Source organism: Culex quinquefasciatus, chromosome 2 (assembly GCF_015732765.1).
Source record: "Culex quinquefasciatus strain JHB chromosome 2, VPISU_Cqui_1.0_pri_paternal, whole genome shotgun sequence".
In the NCBI taxonomy this organism is placed as follows: Eukaryota; Metazoa; Arthropoda; class Insecta; order Diptera; family Culicidae; genus Culex; species Culex quinquefasciatus.
This window is the reverse complement of record NC_051862.1, coordinates 218,869,030-218,895,953: the sequence shown is the minus strand read 5'-3', so window position 1 is coordinate 218,895,953 and position 26,924 is coordinate 218,869,030. Positions and strand designations below refer to the sequence as shown.

General features: G+C 31.1%; 1 protein-coding gene across 6 annotated transcripts in view; it reads right to left on the bottom strand.

Moving 5' to 3' along the window:
• LOC6032123 (ankyrin repeat domain-containing protein 29) overlaps positions 1–26,924 on the bottom strand; it is a 366,194-nt gene that overhangs the window by 13,461 nt on the left and 325,809 nt on the right. For all 6 annotated transcript variants that reach the window (XM_038253623.1, XM_038253621.1, XM_038253618.1 and 3 more), the window contains exons 4-6: positions 10,106–10,204; positions 1,974–2,072; positions 1,371–1,469 (exon numbers count right to left, since the gene is read on the bottom strand). In XM_038253623.1, the coding sequence (XP_038109551.1) occupies positions 1,371–1,469; positions 1,974–2,072; positions 10,106–10,204 (297 nt within the window). The remainder of the gene's footprint in view (positions 1–1,370; positions 1,470–1,973; positions 2,073–10,105; positions 10,205–26,924) is intronic.

Genomic DNA, 26,924 nt, shown 5'->3' with positions numbered 1-26,924 from the left:
CAAAAAATTTAACGGTATTGATTCAAAAACTCATAACACGGTCGAAGATGTTTTGTCCATTCTGGAAATTTCAGAAAAGTTGGCATTTGATGTCCCCTTATACATATCAGAAAACGAAAAAAAAAAAATAAAAATAGTTTTTTTTTTGCAAATCAAGCTTTAGTGACAAACAGTTAAATAAAAATCACTAAATTTTGTTTTACCTTGTTGCATTTCTTCAGTTTAGCGCTTATCTATATCTACAACTTTGCCAAAGACACCAAATCGATCAAAATTCCTTCAAAAGAAACCAATTTTAGAATTTTCATACATCATTTTTGTATGGCCAGCTGCCAAATTTGTATGGAAAAGTATATGGACAAACTAATGATGCAAAATGGCTTCTTTGGGCATACCAAACGCACCAAAAAAGTTTCAGCCGGATAAAAATATACAAAAAATAAAATTAAAAGAAAGACCGATTTCGTAGAGAACTGCTCCTCTTCAATTTTCGTGCAATTTTGCTCCAACGGGGTAATTTTGGTCCTTGATAACGAATTCGAGGTCCATTTTTTTATATTTCGAGATAGAGGGGCGGTACAACTCCTTTCATTTTTTAGGATTTTTACTAAGACACGTTTTCAGTTATTTGTATTTGTAGTCGTTGCTATTTTCCGTTTCACAACTGTCTAAAAACTTGAGACTTGTCATTTTATGGGAAATCAAATGTTTTTTTCGAATCTTCAACAACCTATGAGGTAGTTTTATCATTTAGGATAAAATATAACATTTTTTAATAACGTGTTTTTTGAAAGTTTGTATGGTAACTTTTTAGAGTGTACCAATTTTCTACACAGTTATTTTACGCAATTTTTTTGTGAAAAAGTGAATTATTGAATTTTTTCCAAAAATGCTTGGATTTGGATTTAGTTCTGAGCATCCAATTTCCAAGTCCACGTAATTGAAAGATCTGAATTACTCAACCGAAAAATTAATTGATTACTAATAAAAGATCTTAAGTCTTTATCAATCTCGTCTGAAATTCCAAATAAATATTCACGAGGTTTATGGAAGGCTCCATAAGTTCTTCTCAGGATTAAAGAAAACTTTGTTTAAGTCGCAACAGTTAGGGTTGCATTTTGGTATCTTTTCAAACGTTGTCGATATTTAAAACCGTCCTACTTAATATTCTGAAATCCAATAACTTACTCCCACATCAACCATCAAGTCCAGTAACCCAGGATATCCCGTTCCAAAAACACCCCCCCCGGGAACAACTTCAGATTGTGTAAGTTAACTCCCCGTCGCACTCGCTTCTTCGCGCCAACGGGTTCGCTAAATCGTCATAATAAAATGTGAAATAATGAAAAACTAATTATAAAAATACTCACCTTCATGCAGGCATGAACGTTCGCCCCGTAGCTCAGCAACTCGCTAACCATGCTGTCGTGTCCACCCTGACAGGCCACGAACAGTGGCGTCCCACCGTCCTGGGGCAGGGGTCACAAGTCGACACATTTACAATAGAGTCGGTGCCATTGGATCCGACGGGGGTTGGAGAAAAAAAAATGAGGAAGAAAGCGAAAGGATTTAATTAAAAAATATTCATTTACACGTTACACACAGAGCAACTGGAAAAAAAGAATCCTGCGAGCAGTGATGGCAAATATTAATGAAGTTAAGATAGAGTTAGTCTTAAAATTTCACAGCTCTGATTTTCACAACTCAATTCATTACCGATGGGTTCAAGACAGAGGAAAAAAAAAATAGCAAAATCTCAAACTCTGCTGGGGGGCATTCGCTGCTCGCCGAAGCAATCTTTGAAATTAATAATGTGATTGGCAGCAAGGATTTTCTCCTGTTCTAGGACCGGTCCCAACCGGCCAGTCAGTAAGAAACGAAAAATTCAAAGAATGTTTTCCCCTTTGGCACCCGGAAATTGAAAAGTAAGAAAGGATGCGGGAAGGTGTTCAGCGAGCTAGGAGTTTACTTACCACCGAGGAACAGTCCACCGGTGCGCCGGCTTTCAGCAGTATCCTGGCGACGTCCACGAAGCCGCCCTGGGCGGCGAAAAATAGGGCCGTCGTTCCGGTCTGCGGGAAAAGAGAGGAAAGGTAAGATATGGGGAGAGAAAAATTGTCAGTACTTCAAGAAGAATTTTATTTTCGAGATGGAATGTGTTGCTAGTGGTGAAAAAATATTTATTCATATGGCTTTTTGTTTGAATTTGGAAACAGTTTAGAGGTTACATACATGTGGAAAATCACAAAATTTCATAATTTATTAAATCAACTTAAACATGATTTTAAATCCCTTCTGAAAGCTTCCTGAAGATATTTCATGATTAAACTGAGTGAGATATGATTTAAGCTGAAAGCCATTTTTTTTTCTGTTTGAGTATTAAGACACGGAATCCTGATTACAAGGACTATTGTATCGTAAGTTTTGCCATGCATCGAGTTGATTTACGGGTGCCACGATATCTCGAGATGGGATAGACCAAATATGCTGAAATTTGAAGTAAATACTCGCAAGACATATTCCGTGTGCATGACGAAGGCCGATTGTGAAAGCATGCATTTAAAAAAACAAAAATTAAAAACTGACAATTTTTAATATAAAAAAAAATAAAAATATTTTAAACTTTTTTTTAAATTAACTTTTTGAAAATCGGCCTTCGTCATGCACACGGGACCGCTTTAGTGAGTCTTCACAAAAATTTTGAGCCGATTTGGTCAAGGCAGTGTTGAGATATCATGGCTAGCTGTATTTCGGCAATGATAAAACCAAATATCTTCAAATTCATTTTGATGAATATTAAAAATGTATAGTTTGATGTCCTGAAGACAGATTTAAAAAAAGATTAAATTTGTGCTCCAACCAACCTCTGAAGTTTTTGCCGATTTACAAGTATGTAACCGCTTAATGTAATTACAGTACTTGTTTATGAAAAGAAAGAATAAATACCATTATTCGATTTCTAATCATTATTTGATATTTTTCAGCACTATTATAATTGGACATTATATGTTTTGCTTCTGTGTAATAACAAACTTCAAAATACTGTAACATTTTACGCGAATTATTCTATTGCTTCGTTTCATTATAACAAGGACACCATTATTATTATTTTTTTTGCAACAATTAAAACTTAATTCTCTTGATGATACTTGGGCATGACAGGTTAGCACAATTTGTTATCGTCAGAAAACATTTCTTGCATGGTTCCAGAATTATATTTCCGTTTACTAATGAGCAGTTCTCTAGGATTTCGGTCATTCGATGTTTTTTTGTATTTTTTAATCCGACTGAAACTTTTTTGGTGCCTTCGGTATGCCCAAAGAAGCCATTTTGCATCATTAGTTTGTCCATATAATTTTCCATACAAATTTCGCAGCTGTCCATATAAAAATGATGTATGAAAATTCAAAAATCTGTATCTTTTGAAGGAATTTTTTGATCGATTTGGTGTCTTCGGCAAAGTTGTAGGTATGGATACGGACTACACTGAAAAAAATGATACACGGTAAAAAAAAATTGGTGATTTTTTTATTTAACTTTTTATCACTAAAACTTGATTTGCAAAAAACACTATTTTTAATTATTTTTATTTTTTTGATATGATTTAAAGGACATAAAATGCCAACTTTTCAGAAATTTCCAGGTTGTGCAAAAAATCATTGACCGAGTCATGAATTTTTTAATCAATACTTATTTTTTCAAAAAATTGAAATATTGGTCGCAAAATTTTTCAACTTCATTTTTTGATGTAAAATCAAATTTGCAATCAAAAAGTACTTTAGTAAAATATTGATAAAGTGCACCGTTTTCAAGTTAAATCCATTTTTGGGTGACTTTTTTGAAAATAGTCGCAGTTTTTAATTTTTTTTAATTAGGGCACATGTTTGCACACTTTTGGAAAAAATATTTTTGAAAAGCTGAGAAAATTCTCTATATTTTGCTTCTTCGAACTTTGTTGATACGACCTTCAGTTGCTGAGATATTGCAATGCAAAGGTTTAAAAACAGGAAAAAATGATGTTTTCTAAGTCTCACCCAAACAGCCCACCATTTTTAATGTCGATGTCTCAGCAACTAATGATCCGATTTTCAATGTAAATATATGAAATATTTGTGAAATTTTCCGATCTTTTCGAAAACATTATTTTCAAAATTTTTGAATCAAGACTAACATTTCAAAAGGGCCAAACATTCAATATTACGCCCTTTGAAAATGTTAGTCTTGATTTGATTTTTTTTTAAAAGTGTGCAAACATGTGCACCAATTTAAAAAAAAGAAAAACTGCTACTATTTTCAAAAAAGTCACCTAAATATGGATTTAACTTGAAAACGGTGCACTTTATCAAAATGTTACTGAAGTATACTGAAGTACTTTTTGATTGCAAATTTGATTTTACATCGAAAAATGAAGTTGAAAAAATTTTGCGACCAATATTTCGATTTTTTGAAAAAATCAGTATTGGTTAAAAAATTCATAACTCGCTCATAGATTTTTTGCACAACCTGGAAATTTCTGAAAAGTTGGCATTTTATGTCCTCTAAAACATATCAAAAAAATAAAAATAAATTAAAAATAGTGTTTTTTTGCAAATCAAATTTTAGTGTTTAACAGTTAAATAAAAAAATCACCAAATTTTTTTACCGTGTATCATTTTTTCCAGTGTAGTCCGTATCCATACCTACAACTTTGCCGAAGACACCAAATCGATCAAAAAATTCCTTCAAAAGATACAGATTTTTGAATTTTCATACATCATTTTTGTATGGACAGCTGCCGAATTTGTATGGAAAATTATATGGACAAACTAATGATGCAAAATGGCTTCTTTGGGCATATCGAAGGCACCAAAAAAGTTTCAGTCGGATTAAAAAATACAAAAATTAAAACTGAAGAAAAAAGACCGATTTCGTAGAGAATTGCTCTAATGTTATTGTACCTTAATGTATACCGTAAACTGGGGTCAATCGGGACACATGGGGAGAATTGGGACAGCAGTTTTAACCATGTTGCGTTTCGGTTAGAACAAACTCAGACCAACAAAATGTGTACATTCATTTCCAAATTTAAAAGATTTAAGTGCTCTAAAAACTGCTGTCCCAATTCTCCCCATGTTTCCCGATTGACCCCAGTTTACGGTATACATTAAGGTACAATAACATTAGAGCAATTCTCTACGAAATCGGTCTTTTTTCTTCAGTTTTAATTTTTGTATTTTTTAATCCGACTGAAACTTTTTTGGTGCCTTCGATATGCCCAAAGAAGCCATTTTGCATCATTAGTTTGTCCATATAATTTTCCATACAAATTTCGCAGCTGTCCATACAAAAATGATGTATGCAAATTCAAAAATCTGTATCTTTTGAAGGAATTTTTTGATCGATTTGGTGTCTTCGGCAAAGTTGTAGGTATGGATACGGACTACACTGGAAAAAATGATACACGGTAAAAAAATTTGGTGATTTTTTTATTTAACTGTTGAACACTAAAATTTGATTTGCAAAAAAAACACTATTTTTAATTTATTTTTATTTTTTTGATATGTTTTAGAGGACATAAAATGCCAACTTTTCAGAAATTTCCAGGTTGTGCAAAAAATCTATGAGCGAGTTATGAATTTTTTAACCAATACTGATTTTTTCAAAAAATCGAAATATTGGTCGCAAAATTTTTTCAACTTCATTTTTCGATGTAAAATCAAATCAAATATTTAGACTGAAGTCCCGATTCGCCCCAGAGTACGGTATTGAAAAAAGTGTATGAAACGAGGAAAATTTACCTAATTTTTAACAGTGAAGTGTCTTTTTTCTCTGACGATATTGAAAACCTATAAAGATTTTTTTTAAATATAATTTGAATGCAAAATTTAGAATCGCAATGACCTTCAAAAACATTATGATTAACCCTCTGCAACCCATTTTTTTATCTTTAAAAAGCATTGGAAAGAACTCTTAAAATTTGAGAAAATTCTAATGTTGGAAGTTTGACTTGTTTTATGTGACTTTACCAATGTTTTCAAAAATGTATGCATCTGTATTGCCTTTGCGCATTTTCACAATTTAAATGATAATAATGCCATTCTATAGCAGAAAAAGAGAAAATCAAGCAAAAAATTAAAAAAGTGGCAGTAAAATTATGAAAATATTAGAAAGGAAACATGTAATGATAGGAGAATTGGCCAAAAAGTAACAAAAACAAACATAAACTAAAAAAGATAAATGCAAATTAAAATACCAAAAATGAAAAAGAAAAAAGAAAAGAAAAGTTTTTCTTAGAACACAAGTTACACAAAATGACCTCCTGAACAAGAGACACATATATATATACAGCAGTTCCATATGAAAGTTAAAGAAAAAAAATAAAAGTTCTCCGATCGGGCTCAAAATTTTTCTGGGGGTTCCTTGGCCAAAATAATTAGACCCGTATTTTTTTGTTTGGCCATTAGGGTGGCCTACGCCGTGTTAGGGTGGTCCGAAAAATGGCCATTTTCGTCGATTTTCAAAAACCACTTTTTCAAAAATCATAACTTCGCTACATTTCAACCGATTTTAGCTGTCTAGGGCGCAAATGAAAGATGATAAGTTGGACTTTCAAGAAAAATAATGTGGAGTTTCAAAATCTAGCCTAACATTTGAAAAGTCTTATGAAAACATCAAATGCCGTTTTGACGGTGTCTGGACCAAAGAGCCTATATCTGAAAATATTTTTAACGGATTCCTCGGACAATTTTACATAACATATCAAAAATTGGGCGAGGTTCATTAACAGGATTCAGAGATATGATTTTTGAAAATAAAATCCGGGTTTTCGACGCGCCGCGCGCAGACGAAATTGACGAAATCGGCAAAAATCAACTTTTTCACTAAAACTGCGATAACTCGAAAATTTCAGCGATGACCTATAAATGTTAGGTACCAAAAGTTGCGTATTTCAATTACAAAAATTTTGGTACCCTAACATCTATAGGTCATCGCTGAAATTTTCTAGTTATCGCAGTTTTAGTGAAAAAGTTGATTTTGCCGATTTCGTCAATTTCTCGTCGGCGCGTCGAAAACCCGGATTTTATTTTCAAAAATCATATCTCTGAATCCTGTTAATGAACCTCGCCCAATTTTTGATATGTTATGTAAAATTGTCCGAGGAATCCGTTAAAAATATTTTCAGATATAGGCTCTTTGGTCCAGACACCGTCAAAACGGCATTTGATGTTTTCATTAGACTTTTCAAATGTTAGGCTAGATTTTGAAACTCCACATTATTTTTCTTGGAAGTCCAACTTATCATCTTTCATTTGCACCCTAGACAGCTAAAATCGGTTGGAATGGAGCGAAGTTATGATTTTTGAAAAAGTGGTTTTGTGAAAATCGACGAAAATGGCCATTTTTGGACCACCCTAACACGACGTAGGCCACCCTAATGGCCAAACAAAAAAATACGGGTCTAATTATTTTGGCCAAGGAACCCCCAGAAAAATTTTGAGCCAAATCGAAGCACTTTTATTTTTTTTCTTTAACTTTCATATGGAACTGCTGTATATATATATATATATTTTTTTTAAAATAAATTTGGCAGTAGGGGATTAAGAAAATGACTCAAGTTTACTGGCTCTTTTGGCCCACATGATTTGAAAAATGCTGTATCTATCGAATAAAAAAATATTGTGAAGGGTAAACTCAGCAAGGATTATGCTTGTCAGATTGACCCATTTCAAAAATGCTTGTTTTCCCTATTTGTAGTTTTTAAAACGAAAATGTTATTATTTTGATATTTGAGAATCGTTGACTCAAATTTATTTTTTGATGATGTTGAAAATTATAATTTATTTTCACTAAATACTTTTTTTAACTCAAATTTTAATATTTTCTTGCACAGAGAAAAAAAAGTTCGAAAATTTGTGAACTAGCGTTAATGAAAATAGGAATAACGAATAAAGTGTTATTTTTTTCATTATAGGCATCAAGTAACACAATATTTTAAGATATTTTAGTTAATTTTGAAATATTAATTTAAAAAATTCCATTTTAAAAACTATTTTTTTTATATTTAAATATGAATGTTACAAAAATACACACATTTTTTGAAAAAAAAAAATAGAGAATTTTTCTAAATTATTTCGGGTTTGTCGATCAAATTATTGTCATTCGATAACGATAGTTCTTTTGGAAATTCAATATATATAAAATTATTTTAAAAAGCTTTGAAATCCATAAAAAATAAACCATAAACCAGGTAGAAATTTTTTTTTTGACATTTCCCCCCAGGTATTATTCTGGAGTTTTTTTTAAAGGTCCAATAAACCAAATTTTCAGTTTTTGCTTTTTGGGTGTTTTTTTATACCTCTGACTCAAGGCAGTTTCAAAAACACCCAAAAAGCAAAAACTGAAAATTTGGTTTATTGGACCTTTTAAAAAAAAAACTCCAGAATTGTCCCGGGGGGGGAAGGGTGAGATTTCAAAAAAATGTTTCTACCTGGTTTATGGTTAGTCTCTGAGGACGATTTCAAAGCTTTTTAATATAATTTTATGTATATTGAATTTCCAAAAGAACTATCGTTATCGAATGACAATAATTTTATCGACAAACCCGAAATAATTTAGAAAAATTCTCTATTTTTTTTTTTCAAAAAATGTGTGTATTTTTTTAACATCTCCAAAAATCCTGTCTTCCTATTTATATTTAAATATAAAAAAATGAGTTTTAAAAATGGTATTTTTTAAATTAATATTTCAAAATTAACTAATATTAACCTTTTAAAAAAACTGTAGAATTGTCCATACAAAAAAATCTTTTTCGTAAGGAGCGTGAACAATCGACAAAACCATCTCCCCCCTCACCCTTCTCACAAATTAACCATGTAGTTTATGAATGGCCCCTTAACACTTGAAATTTAAAAAAATCGATGTGTTTGAGCCATCTCAAATTTGAGGGTTGTTTTTTGTATTGAAAATAATATTATTGGAATGCTAAAAATTAAAATTCATTATGAGTTTCATCCACAGATAATTGTTAAACAAAAAAAATATGATTTAAAGTTTTAAAATTCAAACTATATCTTTTAATGTAAATTCAAATTATACTACATTTCTGAAATTTCTTGATTTTGAAACAGATTTTTCAATATTTTTTTAATTTGGCAAAAAAATTGAAAAAAAAATCAATACAATGATATTTAAAACTAAAAAGGAAAAAAAGAAATTTAAAAAAATATCGTGCACGCCAGTGGTAAAATTTTAATGAAAAGCTTTTCCTTCCCATGTTTTCATCTACTCAAAAATGTAATTTTTGTACCTTTTTGTAAGCAAAGGATTGTTCAATTTTTAATTTAAGTAAAATTATCATGAATTTCTACATATTTGGGACCATTCAAAAAAGGAATAACGTAATATTGACAAAAATAATGTTATGCTAAACAAAAATAATATTCCTTACTATAAGTAGCAAAATAATTTAATAAATTTTTATGAGAAGTACAAGTTGTAATAAAAAGGTGTTCCATGAATCACGTAGCAATAATAATTTGTTCACTTCAACAACAACACTGGTTTAGCAAAAATCAACTCGTATTGACATAAATAATATTGAGGAACTTTTTTTTTTAATGAAAAAGTTACAAAAAAGATTGGGACGTTTACAACAAAAAACGAATCATGAAAGATCAAGGACATCATCAAAATGCCTCCAAACAAGTGAATTGAATCATTTTGCGCTAATGTTATTGTAGCGACACATAAGTACCGTTCTCCTTTGTTCAAAAGATTTCGCTTCCCCTCAAAACCACCCATGCTACGCAATCTGAAAAAAACACCCAAAAAAAAAAAACGCAACCGCTCCAACTCAAGTGGTGCTTACCTACTCGAGCAACTGTAGCTAATTTAGTCAATTTTGGGAAAGAGATTTTACCCCAACCAACAAAAAAGAAGAAGAAAAAAACAAGCACAAGTTGAACAGCAAATTTCGCCACAACTTCGTGTAAATGCGCCAGGTAAGAGAAGCCCACCACCATTAGCAAGAGCATTTTCACGAAAACTCCCAAAATGCTGCTGACTTTTGCCATTTCCACCGTTTTTTTTTTTTTTTTTTGCGGGGCGGCTAAATAGTGGTACTTACAACTCGTCTCGCATTGGGGTCCGCCCCCTGCTCCAGCAGTTCTATGACGCAGGCCGTGTGTCCCCCGGCCGCCGCCAGAATTAGGGGAGTTGTGTAGTCCTGGAAGAGTGGAAAAGAGAGAGAGGGGAGAAAAACGAAAATCTGTTAAAATTTTCCGCATTCTTCAGCAATGTGGTACATCTGGTGCACTGAAAAAATATATTTGAAAGATGATACTGAAAAGTCTTGTAGAGCTTTTGATCACATTTCCCACAGTGCCACAAAGCTTGCAGTCCTCCACCATCAACATCAGGTCTTCACAACAAACGAGTACCGTCGTGGCCAAGTGCTATGAAATTAAATTACGTAACACAAATCCTCGAGAGGAGGTTGGTAGGAGAAGTAGGCTAGGAATTGACGTACCGAAGCCAACTAGATGGAGGAAAGTGGAAAATTGAAAATATGACAAACACGAGAGCCGTTCCCATTAAATATTTTAAATTATTCAAGAAGTGCACACAAAAACGGCTCTGCTGCTACGGTAGTGACGGGAAGGATCATGTTTTTCGAGGATGAAGGTATTTTTTTGCTGTTTTCAGTTGATCTTTGGAGGACTTAGTGTGACGAGACGTGATTTTGATTATAAATGTCGTGGTAAATTTTACTATGATTTTTGAATTTTATTTTTTTAAATTAATTGAAAAACAAAGTTAGTCCTCTGAAAAGACTGAAAAGACGAATGCATTGAAAAGTTAAATTTCTAAAGTAATTAAAATAGTATTAATCATAACTTTTTATATTTTTTCTAAGTTTTAACTCATTTGAATTTAAATTTTATCTAGTGGATTTTGCTTTCATGAGTAAAACGCATTTAATATTAAAAAAATAATAGTCCTCTGAAAAGACTGAAAAGACGAATGCATTGAAAAGTTAAATTTCTAAAGTAATTAAAATAGTATTAATCATAACTTTTTATATTTTTTCTAAGTTTTAACTCATTTGAATTTAAATTTTATCTAGTGGATTTTGCTTTCATGAGTAAAACGCATTTAATATTAAAAAAATAAAATTCAAATGACTCACAGAAGTTTTCGAAGTTTATTTTATGAATTGTTTATGTTCTTGAACATTAAAAATGTCTTCTAAAAAAGTGTTCAAAAATTAGTAGTACCAACCTTAGGATCTTTTTGCCCATTTCTATAAATAGAATAAAAAATAGGATGGCAAAAATAAAAAAAAATGAAAATATATGTAAAGCAGTTTTAAACTAATCAGAATTCACTTAACTAATATTTTGAAATTTAAAACAAAAAAATAAAATTATGAAAAATGCTTTAGGATAAAAAGCTTAAATCTGCTGTTAACAAATCAAAAGTTTCTTCTTAGGCTTATAATTTGGCATGATACAGATCAATTACAGATTAAACTTAAAAATACAGATCTCTCACAAATTGTTGTTGAGTATCACATACTCAAAATACTCTTAATTTTGTAAAAAACAACGCAAAATTTCCTTAATTTTCTACTGCTCTAGTTTGAGTATTCAAGAAAATGCAAAAACCAGAAATATTCATTCGAATATGCAGATTTATTCAGATATTTTTAAATTTTGGACTGTGTATATAAAAATTTAAATTTCAAGCCTAGATTTCAACATTTGGATGAAAAAAGGTTTAAATTGTATTTTACAGGCGTCCAGTTGCTTTTGAATCATTAGTTTGCAAAATATCGATGCATTGACGATTTTTTTTTGCGAGAAAAAAACATTGGTATTTCATGAAACTTCAAATGTTTTCAAAGGTGTTCAAACATGCTAAATATGATTGATTATAAACGCAGAAAAATGCATTTTAGCTGGTTTTCGGTCAGTTAAACTAATTTTTTGAAGTTTTTCAGAAAAAATTGTGTTCCTTTTTCAACAATTTTTTTTTAGTCTTTTAAGTCCCTTTAAATAATGTTTTTTTTTGTTGTTTAAACTGAAACTATTTAAACAATACCTAAAACTTAGCCGAAGACACCAAATAGATCGTTGGTTATAGAAAAAGTACACACAAAGTTTCATCCAAATAAAAAAAAAATCGAAATATTCGTTGCCCAATGTTTCAGAGAATTGATTTACATTTTAAAACGTCTATGTCTGAATTTATAATAAAACTGATCACTTTTAATACTGAACTCCACGTTAAAAAAATAAAACTTTAAAACAAATAAATATTTGCATAAATTCGTCGATATGTTGCAATTTTTTCGACACAGGCTTTACCTTGATCATGCTATGAGCATTTTACTATACTTTTGGATCAAAATTTGAAATCATATTGTAAATGCAGCTTCACAATTCATTTGTTCTAAAATAATTTTAAAAACATAAAAAATATTTTAAAAAATGATTTGTTATTAAAACACTTTTGAGTAGTTAAAAATGCTTCTTATACAATTTTCAAGGAGCAAATTTCCTCATCGTTTAAAAGAATCCTCATAAAACAATCTACCTGCTTCTTCCCAAAATCACAATTATAACTCAAGTGTCCCCTTTCCCCCTTGCTCCCACTCTCTCAAAGTGACTTTATCAGCAGCGGCTCAAGGGTAAGGTAAGTGCAAGGATTTGCTGCTCACACCAGGGATCACTTTTGGCTTGCTGGCTTTTATTGGATTTTAAGCCGCCCCCGATGGCAAAATCTGATGGAAGATTGAAATTTTCAAAAACCATAATCTACCTTGGGTAAGGGTCAGGGTGGTGATTGTAACTAGTTTCATAAGGAGTAAATAAAAAAAATGATTTTAATTGACAAAAATATAAGAAAAGTCATAATTTCATGATTTCTTTTTTTCGTATGTTTTATGCCAGAATTGTTAAATCAACCCTACCCTAACAAAATTTCGCTTCCAGACACTTACTTTTCACCCGGATTACCCTTCAGGCTTATCTACGACGCCGTTGCGGAAGGTACCTATCAGCCTCCAGGAAATATTGCCCATCCTGTCTCCTGTGCTAACCTTGGCACCACACCACTCCTCATCTAACTAACCAAGCGGGCCAGCCCAGATATGCTAAATGGGTTCCGCCTACGCGCGCGCGCTCTCCTTAATTTAATTGTGTCCCTAAATCTCTTTAAAGCACTTTTCATTAGCAGCAGCAGCTCAAAGCAGTAAAATCAGCCCAACCCCGTCCGATGGATGGTGGTGACCGAAAAATCGGTAACACTTCTGCTGGCCACCAGCGCACTATGGTACATTGGGTGGCCAAGTTTCAAAAAAGTGACCTTCTCCAAATATTTTTTGGTATTTTTTTCTCGAAAGTAAACATTCTAACTAAGAAAAATCCAAATTTTCAAAGCTCTAAGTTTGTTCATTACGGAGATACGCAAGCTGAAAGTCAAAAAATGGAGTAAAAAAACTAGCATTTTTCGTAAAAAGGCTGATTGTTTAATTTTAACATAGCTCAGCCATTTTAAATATTTTATTAGGACAAATATACATCGTTAGAAAGGTAATGAGATAAGCTTTGAAACTATTAATAGATAAAATGGTGTTTCCAACCCAAAAACTGAAGTTTTCATCGAATAACTGGAGCATTTTTTTGACAAATCATATTTTTTTGTGTTTGTTAATCGAGTACTTTTTTTGCTAACCGATGCTAAACATGAAACTAAGATCACTTGAAAAATTGGATTATAATCTAACATTGCTGAAATTTCCAGCCTGCGATTTTTTGCGTTTTCGGAGATATGCCATTTTGAATATTTACGTTTTATCAAAATTTGCTGCAATCTACATATGCGCCCGTTTATTTCACTTGCTTTGCTACCTACTTCGTGGGCATCGTCACTTCAAAAATCAATACCTGGTTTCAAGAAGTTCGAAATGACTTTATTGGAATTTTCTGTTGCCTACATTTAAAATTGAGTACCTTAGTCAAAATAAGGTATTCGTACCGAAGTTTCTCAAGCGAAACTGGAGAATCTCAGTTTGATACCGGAAAAAGTATTCATCAAAATGTTGACTTAGCATGATGAATTTCTGCGATCAATCCATGAAACTGATCCACATTTAAGTTCTATGTTGGTTAGTACAAAACATCATAAAAAGTACCTTTAACATATCCTGAAGCTGTCACAAGCTCTATAATCAAATGAATTTTAAGAATATGGTTTGTATTTTATCGTTTTACTTCATAATTAATATTTTGAATAGAATTATTTTTTCTGTTATTTGATTTAACAATTAAAATTTTCGCAATTTATGCCCGTAAGGGTGGGGGGGGGTCTCAAGTTATATGGCATGGACTCACAAAAAAACACACACAGCAGTAAATAATAAATATTTGACTTAAAATGAATTTATTACGCTTAACAAAATTTTGTTGGTGGGAAGTAGGAGAGGGGGGGGGGGAGGGTGAAAGAAAGAGGAGGGAGGGGTTGTGTCCTTAAAGTGGGGATGTATTAGCTTATCCATAATTTAATAATATAAACTTGCAATACAATACATATGCAATTCTGTTGCACTTGCAAATGTATGAAAAGACTATTTATTATAAACAATCAACTATTGAAAAACATGAAAAGTCATAAAAATCGACGTATATCATTTCAATACCATACAATTACCCAAATTTGTATGAAAAAACATTTAAAAAGCAAAAAAATAATTTGGCCGCCTGTTTGTATGGAGATGGCCCATAGTGCAGCGGAGCGGTCTGGTGTGATCTGTTACTGGGGTACAGTGGGAAAATGGGTTGGAAAATAGGTGAAATATAAATTTGGAGTGATTCATAATAATATATTTATTTAGAATAATGCATTAGTCTCTGACAATAATTTCTTGAAAAACAATAACTAGTTTACTCTCAAAACAAAAATTTCAAACAAAAAAAAATTAAATAAATTCAAAATTTTATTTTTTTTGTCAAAAACTTGCATAGTAGATGGAAATTTTAATTTAAAAAATAAACAAAAAAAAATCTTTGCTGAAAACTTTTGGCAACTCACTTTATTTTTATTTTATTCAAAATATTTCCAAAATATGCTCAAAGAAATAAATAATTATTAGCGAAAGAAATCATCAATAAGATTCTTTTCAGCTGATAACACGTTCAATTCTATTCATAATTTCGATATTTATGGTACTTCGTCTTTGATTACACGGATAGAAATCCTGTAGGTAAGTTCGAAAATACTCTGTTGTTAAGTTCGACAATATGGAAATGTTTCCAAAATCGTTTTCTCGATTTCGTTGCAAATGTTTTCAAAATCGATGGTGAAACTTGAACAAAGTATAACATGTTTCAAGTTTCACTTAAATACTGCGCTCTCAAATTTTTCGTCGTTTTTTTTAAATTTTGTGAAACTTTTTTTGCTAGTAAAGTTATTATTATTATTATTATTTCATAAACTTAGATATCATTTTAAAAATAAAAATAGAAAAATGCATAGTCAAAAAGATCACTTGTAACGTACATTTTGAATAAATTTGAATAGTTTCTAAAAAAGTCCATAAAAATATTATTAAGTTAAAAAGCTTAAAAACGATCAATGAAAATAAAATACAAATAAAAATATTTTTTGAGGAACTAAAAACGAAGGGAGAGATCCTTTCAACTATGATTAGCCTTACTCATTGTGTTGTAATTTGATATTCTATCAATGGGTTTGGCAAGAAAAGGAAAGAAACATCTTTTAAAAAGCTTATTTTAGATTTTACAAATTTTAATGTTACATTAAAATTAATTCCTAGAGATTTTGAAATGTTCAAAAAGTTTTGAGTAGTAATCATTTAAAAGAACAGGGCCACTCAAATCCTATTTTCGAATTCCCAACATTTTCCCGACATTTTCAGAGTCTCAAATTAAAGGCACTCTTGCTCATAGAATGATTGCGTATTAAAAATTGTTAAAAAAAATTAATGCTAAGAGTATTATTTGGAATGGTCCTAAATCATAGGGAATCTGAAAACTTATTGGACCTTTAAAAAACATGAGATCTTTATATTAACCATTAAACAAACTATATAAAAAAACGAGCAAACAATTTAAAAATATGTCAATTTGAGTAAAAGTAGAAAATTTTTCAATTTGATTTTTTTTAAGTAATAATCAAAACATTCATAATTTGAATTGAGAGAAATAAATAGCAAACAGAATCATAATTAAAAAATTGATAATTTATTACAAACTTTAAAGTGATGAGTTTTTAAAATGAAAGAATAGCAAAATGTTAAATATCACTTAATGATAAATATTATTTCAAAGCGCTCCTCAATTAGGTGACAGTCATATTTAAAATAAATCAAAATATTTTTGAAAATTTAATTAACATAATGTTTATATTATGCTTCCATTTAAATTTGGGCGATTTTTATGTGTAGTAAATACTACAAATAGTTTATCATATTTTCAAAACATTGATGTTTCTATTTCAATCTCAATGAAAAATTTAGTTTCATAATAGTTGATACTTAAGCTTCAATCCATGCGGTTTTTGTTTAAGACAAATTCTCGAAAAAATGGCAATTCAAAAATTTTATATCTTGAGTCAATTATGTCATTTTTAAGATTTCAATATTTTTCAAAATTTTAAAAATATTTTTTTGTGTTTCTAGTTTACAGCAATTACTATTTCGATAATGAATCTACTTTGTTTACTTAAACTTAGAAAATAACGGAAATAAAAATAATTAAAAAATGACCCAATGGATTTAGTTTATCATTTAAAATATTATCTGCAAAAAAAAACTACTGACAAACTCAAATTGGTATTATTAAAATTTTGTCAAAAGATATCTAAAAAAAGAAATAGAATAATGAATGAGCTCTAGTACATCTCGATGATTGCCAAACCAATGAAAAAAAAAACTCTCAAATTGATTAAAAACCGAATACAATTAAGTTTGTACAAAATATTACAATATCATTCAAATGTTCTAAAATACTTTTCAAGCAAGTAAGCTTGGAATTCTCGACTTTCCCGAGCAGACGGAAATAACTTGGGAAGGTCAGTTATTGATATTGTGAGAAGATCGAAATATGTTATTGGGATGATCGGATTAGTTGTTAAAATAACAAAAATCAATAACAAAGATTTGTTCGAAGAATAACTTAAACTGTTATTATGTTGTTATTGCAATAACAAACCAATAACACAGAAGGAATCATGAAGGAATAACAAGATTTGTTATTTTGTGCGGAGAGGTGGAGCAGCATAATAACAAAAATGTTATTGAACTGGTATGTCTCCATAACAAAAAAAGTTATTGTTTTGGTTTATTTGTAATTTGCAAATAAACCTGCAGTTGCCATAACTCCTCTGTACTAGTCAGGGCTGCAGAGTCGGGTACCTCCAAGCGACTTTGAATCCATACTTTGAAGACAACTCCGACTCTGGATGCATGATATGACGTCAACGACGACTTTAGCTCTCCAAAAATACCCGACTTCACAGATTCCGATTCCAAGTAAAAGTTGCTGAAAACGTCAGCTCCTTCAACGTCAGCTCCGACTTCCTGGCTCTGTGAAAATAATAACAGTTTTTGTTATTCACACTTCAAAAATTCCCAATAAATAAATCAATTCCGTTAGGGAATATAACAAAATAAAAAAACAAGAACTCTCAAAAGTTAATTTATCGGATTAATTTTAGCTTGAAACCCCATTTCATGACCAAAATAATGATCCCGACGAAATTGGTAAAAATTATCCCATAGTTCTAGCCAATTTTAGCAAAGTCCCTTAGGGGGTATATCAAATAATTAAAAAAATCAACTTTCAAAATTTCAACTTTTTAGAATAATTTTAGCTTAAGGACCCCATTTCATGGCCAAAATAATGACCTCGACGAATTTGGTCAAAATTATCCCATAGTTCTAGCCAATTTTAACAAAGTCCCTTAGGGGGTATATCAAATAATTAAAAAAATCAACTTTCAAAATTTCAACTTTTTAGAATAATTTTAGCTTAAGGACCCCATTTCATGGCCAAAATAATGACCTCGACGAATTTGGTCAAAATTATCCCATAGTTCTAGCCAATTTTAACAAAGTCCCTTAGGGGGTATATCAAATAATTAAAAAAATCAACTTTCAAAATTTCAACTTTTTAGAATAATTTTAGCTTAAGGACCCCATTTCATGACCAAAATAATGATCCCGACGAAATTGGTAAAAATTATCCCATAGTTCTAGCCAATTTTAGCAAAGTCCCTTAGGGGGTATATCAAATAATTAAAAAAATCAACTTTCAAAATTTCAACTTTTTAGAATAATTTTAGCTTAAGGACCCCATTTCATGGCCAAAATAATGACCCTGACGAAATTGGTCAAAATTATCCCATAGTTCTAGCCAATTTTAGCAAAGTCCCTTAGGGGGTATATCAAATAATTAAAAAAATCAACTTTCAAAATTTCAACTTTTTAGAATAATTTTAGCTTAAGGACCCCATTTCATGACCAAAATAATGACCCTGACGAAATTGGTCAAAATTATCCCATAGTTCTAGCCAATTTTAACAAAGTCCCTTAGGGGGTATATCAAATAATTAAAAAAATCATCTTTCAAAATTTCAACTTTTTAGAATAATTTTAGCTTAAGGACCCCATTTCATGGCCAAAATAATGACCCCGACGAAATTGGTAAAAATTATCCCATAGTTCTAGCCAATTTTATCAAAGTCCCTTAGGGGGTATATCAAATAATTAAAAAAATCAACTTTCAAAATTTCAACTTTTTAGAATAATTTTAGCTTAAGGACCCCATTTCATGGCCAAAATAATGACCCTGACGAAATTGGTCAAAATTATCCCATAGTTCTAGCCAATTTTAACAAAGTCCCTTAGGGGTATATCAAATAATTAAAAATCAACTTTCAAAATTTCAACTTTTAGAATAATTTTAGCTTAAGGACCCCATTTCATGGCCAAAATAATGACCCTGACGAAATTGGTCAAAATTATCCCATAGTTCTAGCCAATTTTAACAAAGTCCCTTAGGGGTATATCAAATAATTAAAAAATCATCTTTCAAAATTTCAACTTTTAGAATAATTTTAGCTTAAGGACCCCATTTCATGGCCAAAATAACGACCCCGACGAAATTGGTCAAAATTATCCCATAGTTCTAACCATTTTAAACAAAGTCCTTTAGGGGGTATATCAAATAATTAAAAAAATCAACTTTCAAAATTTCAACTTTTTAGAATAATTTTAGCTTAAGGACCCCATTTCATGACCAAAATAATGATCCCGACGAAATTGGTAAAAATTATCCCATAGTTCTAGCCAATTTTAGCAAAGTCCCTTAGGGGGTATATCAAATAATTAAAAAAATCAACTTTCAAAATTTCAACTTTTTAGAATAATTTTAGCTTAAGGACCCCATTTCATGGCCAAAATAATGACCCTGACGAAATTGGTCAAAATTATCCCATAGTTCTAGCCAATTTTAACAAAGTCCCTTAGGGGGTATATCAAATAATAAAAAAATCAACTTTCAAAATTTCAACTTTTTAGAATAATTTTAGCTTAAGGACGCCATTTCATGGCCAAAATAATGACCCCGACGAAATTGGTAAAATTATCCCATAGTTCTAGCCAATTTTAGCAATGTCCCTTAGGGGTATATCAAATAATTTAAAAATTCAACTTCCAAAATTTCAACTTTTTAGAATAATTTTAGCTTAAGGACCCCATTTCAAAAGCTTGACCCCATCGGGGTCAAAATATTGACCCCGACGAAATTAGACAAAATTATCCCAAAGATCTAAACATATTTAACAAAAGAAAAATAATAACAGATTGTGTTATGGACACTTAGAAACTTTTCCATTTGTGCGATTTGTGGTAATTTTATTTCTAAGTCAGTATACCGAACGAATAACAAATTTTGTTATTAGGAGAGTTTTGAAATGTATAACATTTCCTCTTATTGGCGTGTTATTAAACATTTTCAATATAATATCACTTCAATACCAAATTTTGTTATTTTATCAGAAACTGTTATTATTTTTTCTTCTTGAAGTTGAACTTCAGGTTAAAATAATAACACTTTTTGTTATTTTAACAGGATTTGTTATTGAAATATTATCAATTTTGTTATTACCGTCTGCCCGGGTTTCCCGACTTTTTGATAAAAAATTACAAATTTCAGACTTTTCCAGATTCTTTTTTGTAAATCCTGTTTAAGAATGAAAATCTCAAAAAAATTAAAAATTGCCCATTTTGCCAAGCATTTTACCCTTTTTTCAAATAAACATGTTGGCTGCATTTTCAATGCTTTTTTTCTTGTTTTTCTCAGCTAAAATATATATTTTAAATGTTTACAAAATCTTAAAAAAGTTTTTATTCGTCCAACCAAACCCCACATCTAGACGGTCTTTATTCTGACCGAACCATCAATATTCCAGTTTTCAACCAAATTACAATCTTAGAAAGAAGTCCTTGTATTTTTTTAGGTAATAATACTTTGATGAAAGCAATTTGTTTAACAAAATGTAAAATTGTCACTTGTAAAAATATAAGTTTTCAATTAAAAAAATACTTCGAAAATACTTGAGGAACCGAAGATAAAAATTTTAAATTGTAGAATTGATACTGTACTATCGGAAGATAAAAGAGAATTTTAACAAAATAAATGAAATGAAAATTATTAGAAAAAATTGTTGAAAAACGTTGCTTTAAAAAACAAAGAAAAAATGTTTTGGCGTGGAAACTAGAATTGCTCGACGTTGCCTCAAGCATTAATCTAATAAAAATGGAGTAGGAATACTTTACTGGAAATTTAATTTCTTTTCGTTTAGCAAAATGTTTTAAATGAAATTATTTACCTTTTATGTAAAAAAATAAATGATTTTAATTGAAAATGCCTGTTAAAGCCATAAAAATCGATTTAATAAAAACCAAATTTTCATCTATTTCAACCCACAATCCATAATTATAGTCCAACAACACGCAAAGTGGGTTAGTTCCGGTGGATTTTCCAGCAGCCCCAATGCCAGGCAGAAGCAGCCTTCAACAAATAGGCAGCTGAGACTGTTGGCATAAATTAAAAAATCCCACCCAGAGCAGCAGTAGTAGGCGGTGTGGCAATCGCCAGCAGTGAATAAATTTTCACTTTTTTGAATTATTAAATTTTGGGCCGGATTTTCCCGCAGGGTCCGCGCTCGCGTTGCCATTTCGCAACTGGATTGTGGGTGACGGTGGAGAGGGGGAGATGGGGAAGTGAAGTGAAACGGAAAGGAATATCTCATTTTCCGGAAGAAATTTACGCCACCTTTGGAGTAGGGCCCTGGCCCGGCGCGAGGTTATTTTGAGGTCGCGCGCGAAGCGCAGGAGGCTATGAGTGAAAGACTTTTAATTGGAACGGGCTGAAGCTGGAACCTGGTGAGAGTCGCAAGGCATGCTTCGATGATGTTAAGTTATGGCGACAGAGAATTAAAGAGGTTTGAGAGGAATTTTGAGAAATCAATTAATTATGACTTGTAATGTAAATAACGTGGTCAGAATTGGAATGAAGTTGCAATATTAAAGTCACCTTAAACGTGTGACAGCCATCCTGTCTAGTGCAAATAAATCATCCAATTTCAGCGGAGCCTGCAAACCATAATGAAACCACTTTGAATGCAAATTTGCTTACTTCAACTGAGCACTGCAAGTGAGTCCATAACTCACCGCAACCGCACACCCAGTCCGTTGGCTACACGTTTATCAGCACCCAGTCACATTGATTGCGAATGAAATATTCACGGGCCCGTGAGTGAATCAATTACCCGAGCACTAAATCGATTAAATTAAACTATTATTACTATCATAATAGCTCAGCTCGGTACACAATTTTCCGTTCGTTCCCTCCTCCTTAGCTACTTCTACGCTAGATGTACACGTTAAACTCAACTTAGTTGGAAGGAGAAAAGTTAGCCCAAGTCCACTTTCTTGGCCCCGGCCTTGCGAGAAGAAAATTCATTGTGTTTTGCCTTTAATATTATGTCCAGGTTCGTGTGGATGTGTGTGCGCTTGCGGCTTCTTTGTGGCCTCCACCCACAACTCCCCCTCCAGCTTTCCGGTGGCTTATGGATTTGCAATTAACTTAATTGATTAGTATAAACATACTTCAGAGAGAAGAGTGGAGCGCTCAGAACTGTTTCATCGAGTGGTTGCTAGCGTAGCGTGGAGAAGTCCAAGAAGAAAACGAAGCACATATGCCATTTTATGTGGCTTTGACCGGAAAGGGCACGGAACTTAAGGTCTGTGATCGTTCTCGGTTCAGTTCCCCGCCAAGTATTTTCCACCCAATCGCACCGAGAGATGGCCGTGCACTTAAGTGTGTAATAATAAGTACAATTGGATTGTTTACTGTAAGCGATTGGATTGTTAATCTGAGTCATCATTCTGGAAATGTACGGACAAATTTTATGACCTAGATGAACATCGATTTTCTTAAAGCTGAATTCTGAAATGCAAATCAATAACTTTAGTAAATCACTATCAAATTAAAGATAAAAAAATAAGAATTATGAATTTATAATGGGATGATTTACAAAATAAGGAATAAATATGTAAAAAGAAACCCGTTTTAAATACCTTACCAATAATAAAATGATACCGATGATTCGGCGATACTTATATTTATATTTAGATTAAAAAAAACATTTTTAGAGCAAACCCATTTTTTCATCAAAGCCAAAGAAACCAAATTGATCAAACATTTTCGCATTGAGTTACAGATATTGGAAAATTCTAATAGATTTTTTTTATCAACGGTTCCAAGATTTATATGGAAAATCCAAACATAAATACAAACTGGCTTTTTTGGACGTGAAGAATAGATGGACAAGTTTCATCAAAATTGAAAAAGGAAAAATGAATATATTCCCGAAACATGAAAACATTTATGCCAGAATCTTCTTAAAAAAAAAAATAAAAATAATCTTTTTTAAAAATAATCAAATTCTTTTGATCATAATCATCAAAGTTAATCTCTAATATCTCCGCCAAATACACGATGAATTCGATTAAGGGCCATCCACAAACTACGAGGTCAATTGTCCCATCAAACAATATCTTTTAACGGTCATTTTCATACAACTCGACCATTTAGTTAATCCAATTCAAGAAATAACAAATAATACAAATTCAGTAAATAAAAAAATACTTAAAATTTATCAAAATTTCACTAAAATTGAAGAAAATTACGTTATTTTTTCAATTTAGATTTAATGTTTAAATTAACAGGTTACAATCAGTTTAATTTGTGTACAAAACGGAGCTTTGGGGTTCCTTTCAGCTGTGTGTTATACTTAAATAAAAAAAAAATAATAAAATTAGTTGAAGTTTAATCAAATTCAATAAAAAACGAAATTATACTAAATTAAATTATTAGATAACATTAAGCATAATAAATTGAATTAAATCAATTAAAAGTGATCCAGACTTAATGCAAACTGAAAAAAATAGTAAAATCGATCAAAATTGAATAAAATTAAATAAAATCAAATAAATTTAAAAAAGAATTTAATAAAATTTAATAAAATTAAAAATAATTAAATGAAATTCAACAAAATTCTATAAAATTCTATAAAATCAAATAAAATTCAATAAGGCGTTATCCATAAAGTACGTCACGCTCTAGGGGGGAGGGGGGTTGTCGCAAGCGTGACAAAGTGTGACAAGGGGGTGAGGGGGGGTCCGTGAGACCGTGACGTCACGCTAGACTATTTCTTAAATACTGAAAATTCAATTAGAAATATTAAAAAAAGTGTAATGTTTGCTAAACTTTGAACTCCAAATTCAAAAAATAATCCTGTTTATCAATCATGCAAAAATTGCACAAAAATTAAGAGTGAGGGAGGGGGGGGGGGGTCCAAAAAACGTGACGTTCATTTCGAGGGGGGGTCGCAGTCAGCGTGACAAAGTGTGACATAGGGGGAGAGGGGGTTAATTTTGGCCGATTTTAGCGTAAAATAGATAAAATTCAAAAAGAGTTAATGATATTCATTAAAATTCAATAAAATTTGCATAAGATTATTTTTAATTTTATTTAATTTTATTGATTTTCAATTAATTTTAAAGTTAATTAAAATTAAAAAAAAATCAATAAAATTCAATAAAATTAAATATAATTAAATAAAATTATATATAATTAAATAAAATTAAATATAATAAAATAAAATTTAATAAAATTAAATAAATTTAAATAAAATTAAATAAAATAAAATAAAGTTAGATAAAATTAAATAAAATTAAATATAATTAAATAAAATTTAATAAAATTAAATAAAATTAAATAAAATTAAATAAAATTAAATAAAGTTAGATAAAATTAAATAAAATAAAATTAAATTAAATAAAATTTAATATAATTAAACAAAATTAAATAAAATTAAATAAAAATACATAAAATAAATTGAATGAAATAAAATTATATAAAATTAAATTCAATTAAATAATATTAAACAAAATTAAATAAAAATTAAATAAATAAAATTAAATAAAGTTAAATAAAATTAAAAAATTAAATAAAATTAAATAAAATTAAATAAAATTAAACAAAATTTAATGAAATTTATTGAAATTAAAAAAATAAAATTAAATAAAATTTAATAAAAAAACATTAAATTAAATAAATTTAAATAAAATTAAATAAAATTCGCTTCGCTTCGCTAGGAGACGGTGATTTTAGCGGATTGCAGACTGGATTTTCGCCATGTGATGTGATGATTGTCTAAGCCCAAGTTGCCTAGGAATCGATAATTGGGAATAGAACCAATTCCACCTGAACCAGATTCTCACCACCATGGCAGCCGTCCATTGCCGGCCGCTCCCATCTCCACCGCGCACCAGGGACAAGGAAAGGGAATTGGAAGACGGGAAGTGTTGATGCTCCACTTTTTTAAGAGTATTAAGGGAAAATCTCCACGGTATCCTCAAGTAAGTTTCGCTTGGAGTTGGACGGTTTTTGGGAAGGTGAATGGTCTGAGGAGCCACCCTAGGCGAGTGGTAACGACCTTTGGCATTGTTGTTCGAATTCTTCGTGTGTTCTCATTTCTAATGGGAATGTTTTCAATTCTTCTCATCTCTTATTGGATGAATTCTATCAGTCGCCCAGGCTATTTATAGCGAGGTATTTTAGATTCAATTTCAACTGCGCTTGCAATCTTGCATGCAATCTTGTTTGAGTTCTGATGTTCAACTTGCATTCAATGCGATTCTAAGTCCGATTCTTGGATTCAACTATACCAGTCTAATTCCTCCTCAATCTACCAATGCTCCACGGTTAAGAGGAAAGCATTTTGCTTGCCAATCCTAAGGACAGGGGATCGAACCCCGCCGTGAGCTTGAAGTTTTTCATTAATTCCAAATTCAATGAGTCCATAACTTTCTCGTTGGGAGCAGATGGGTATCGAACCCAGAACCATTCGCTTATAAAGCGAACATCGTAACCATTCAGCCACGACCGCTCCTACTTAAATAAAATTAAAAAAAAATAAAATTCAACAAAATGAAATAAAATTGAATAAAATTAAAGAACATGAAAAAGAATTAAGTAAAATTCAATAAAAAAATAAAATTTAATAGTATAAAAAAATGATTAATATTAAATAATATGAAATAAAATCAAAACAAATTAAATTAAATTACATAAAAATTTATAGAACTACAAAGAGATAAATTGAATAAAAATAAACAAAACAAATAAAGTTCAATAAAAGTTTAAATAAGATAAAACTTTTTTTCTTTGATGTCAGTTGATAGTAAACATATCAACAAAAAAATCGAAGTTTCAAAGCCGTATGTGCTATGATTTCCGAGGTGCACGGTATCAAAATATAAAATGAGCGTTAAAATTCTTATTTTTCCAGAAAATAGTTTACCATGATTTTCAAATATTTTTAGAGTTTTTAGTACCTGCAAGACGGCATTTATTATTACCAGTGACAGCAGAATGTCAACTTCATATTTTTGACTATTTTCGTGCATTGAATGAATTCAAAAAAATAATTCCAACGGCCTAATTACATTACGATTTAATTTCACAGTTCCATGTAGAGGAAAAACATTTTTTTTATTGTGTGTAGGACCTCATTGTGTATCATCTTATTATCTTATTATCTTATTATCTTATTAGTTTTATTGGTAGTAAAATTCAGGCAGGTATTCCATTATGGGGAATCACTAAAAATGGCCTTTACTGAAAAAAAATACTTTTCCCATATCACCAGTTCAGTTAAGTTTACATCATTTTTAAGAGAAAAAAAAATCAACTTCCTGTGAGGTCTACTTGAAATAAAATAAACAAAAAATAAAGCACCATGAACACTTTGCAACGAGCTCTCCCTCCTCCAATAAGGGGCAATCCTGCTGCAGCAAAAAGCCGAATGCACTTGCGAGAGACGAAGCAAAAATGCAATTAGTTATTGGTTTTATGACAAAGTCAAGTTTCCGGTCACCAGTCAGGTTGGTGCCTTTTTGCTCGGAGACCTAGGTGTTGTTGTATTGTTTGGCTTTTGGGTTGACTCCAACAAAACCCGAAACAGCCATCAATCTTTTTCGACCAGCACACTTGATGGGGAATTTCCTCTAATGAGCCATAATTATCGGTTATTGCTTTTTTTTCAATTTATTGTTTTCGACCCAATTGAACTGCACTTTGGCTCACACTTGGCTCATTGAGATAGAGAGGGAATCCATTTTGGACAACTCTATTGTTTTCCCGCGGTTGATCCTCGCCGGAATGGCCTTTCACAGGTTCACGGCGTAAATCGATGATGGCCCAAGACACGAACGACGGACAATAAAGGCCCATCATCCGGCCGAGGAGACGGACAGGCCCTGGCGTGGCGGATGGACGTTTGGACGG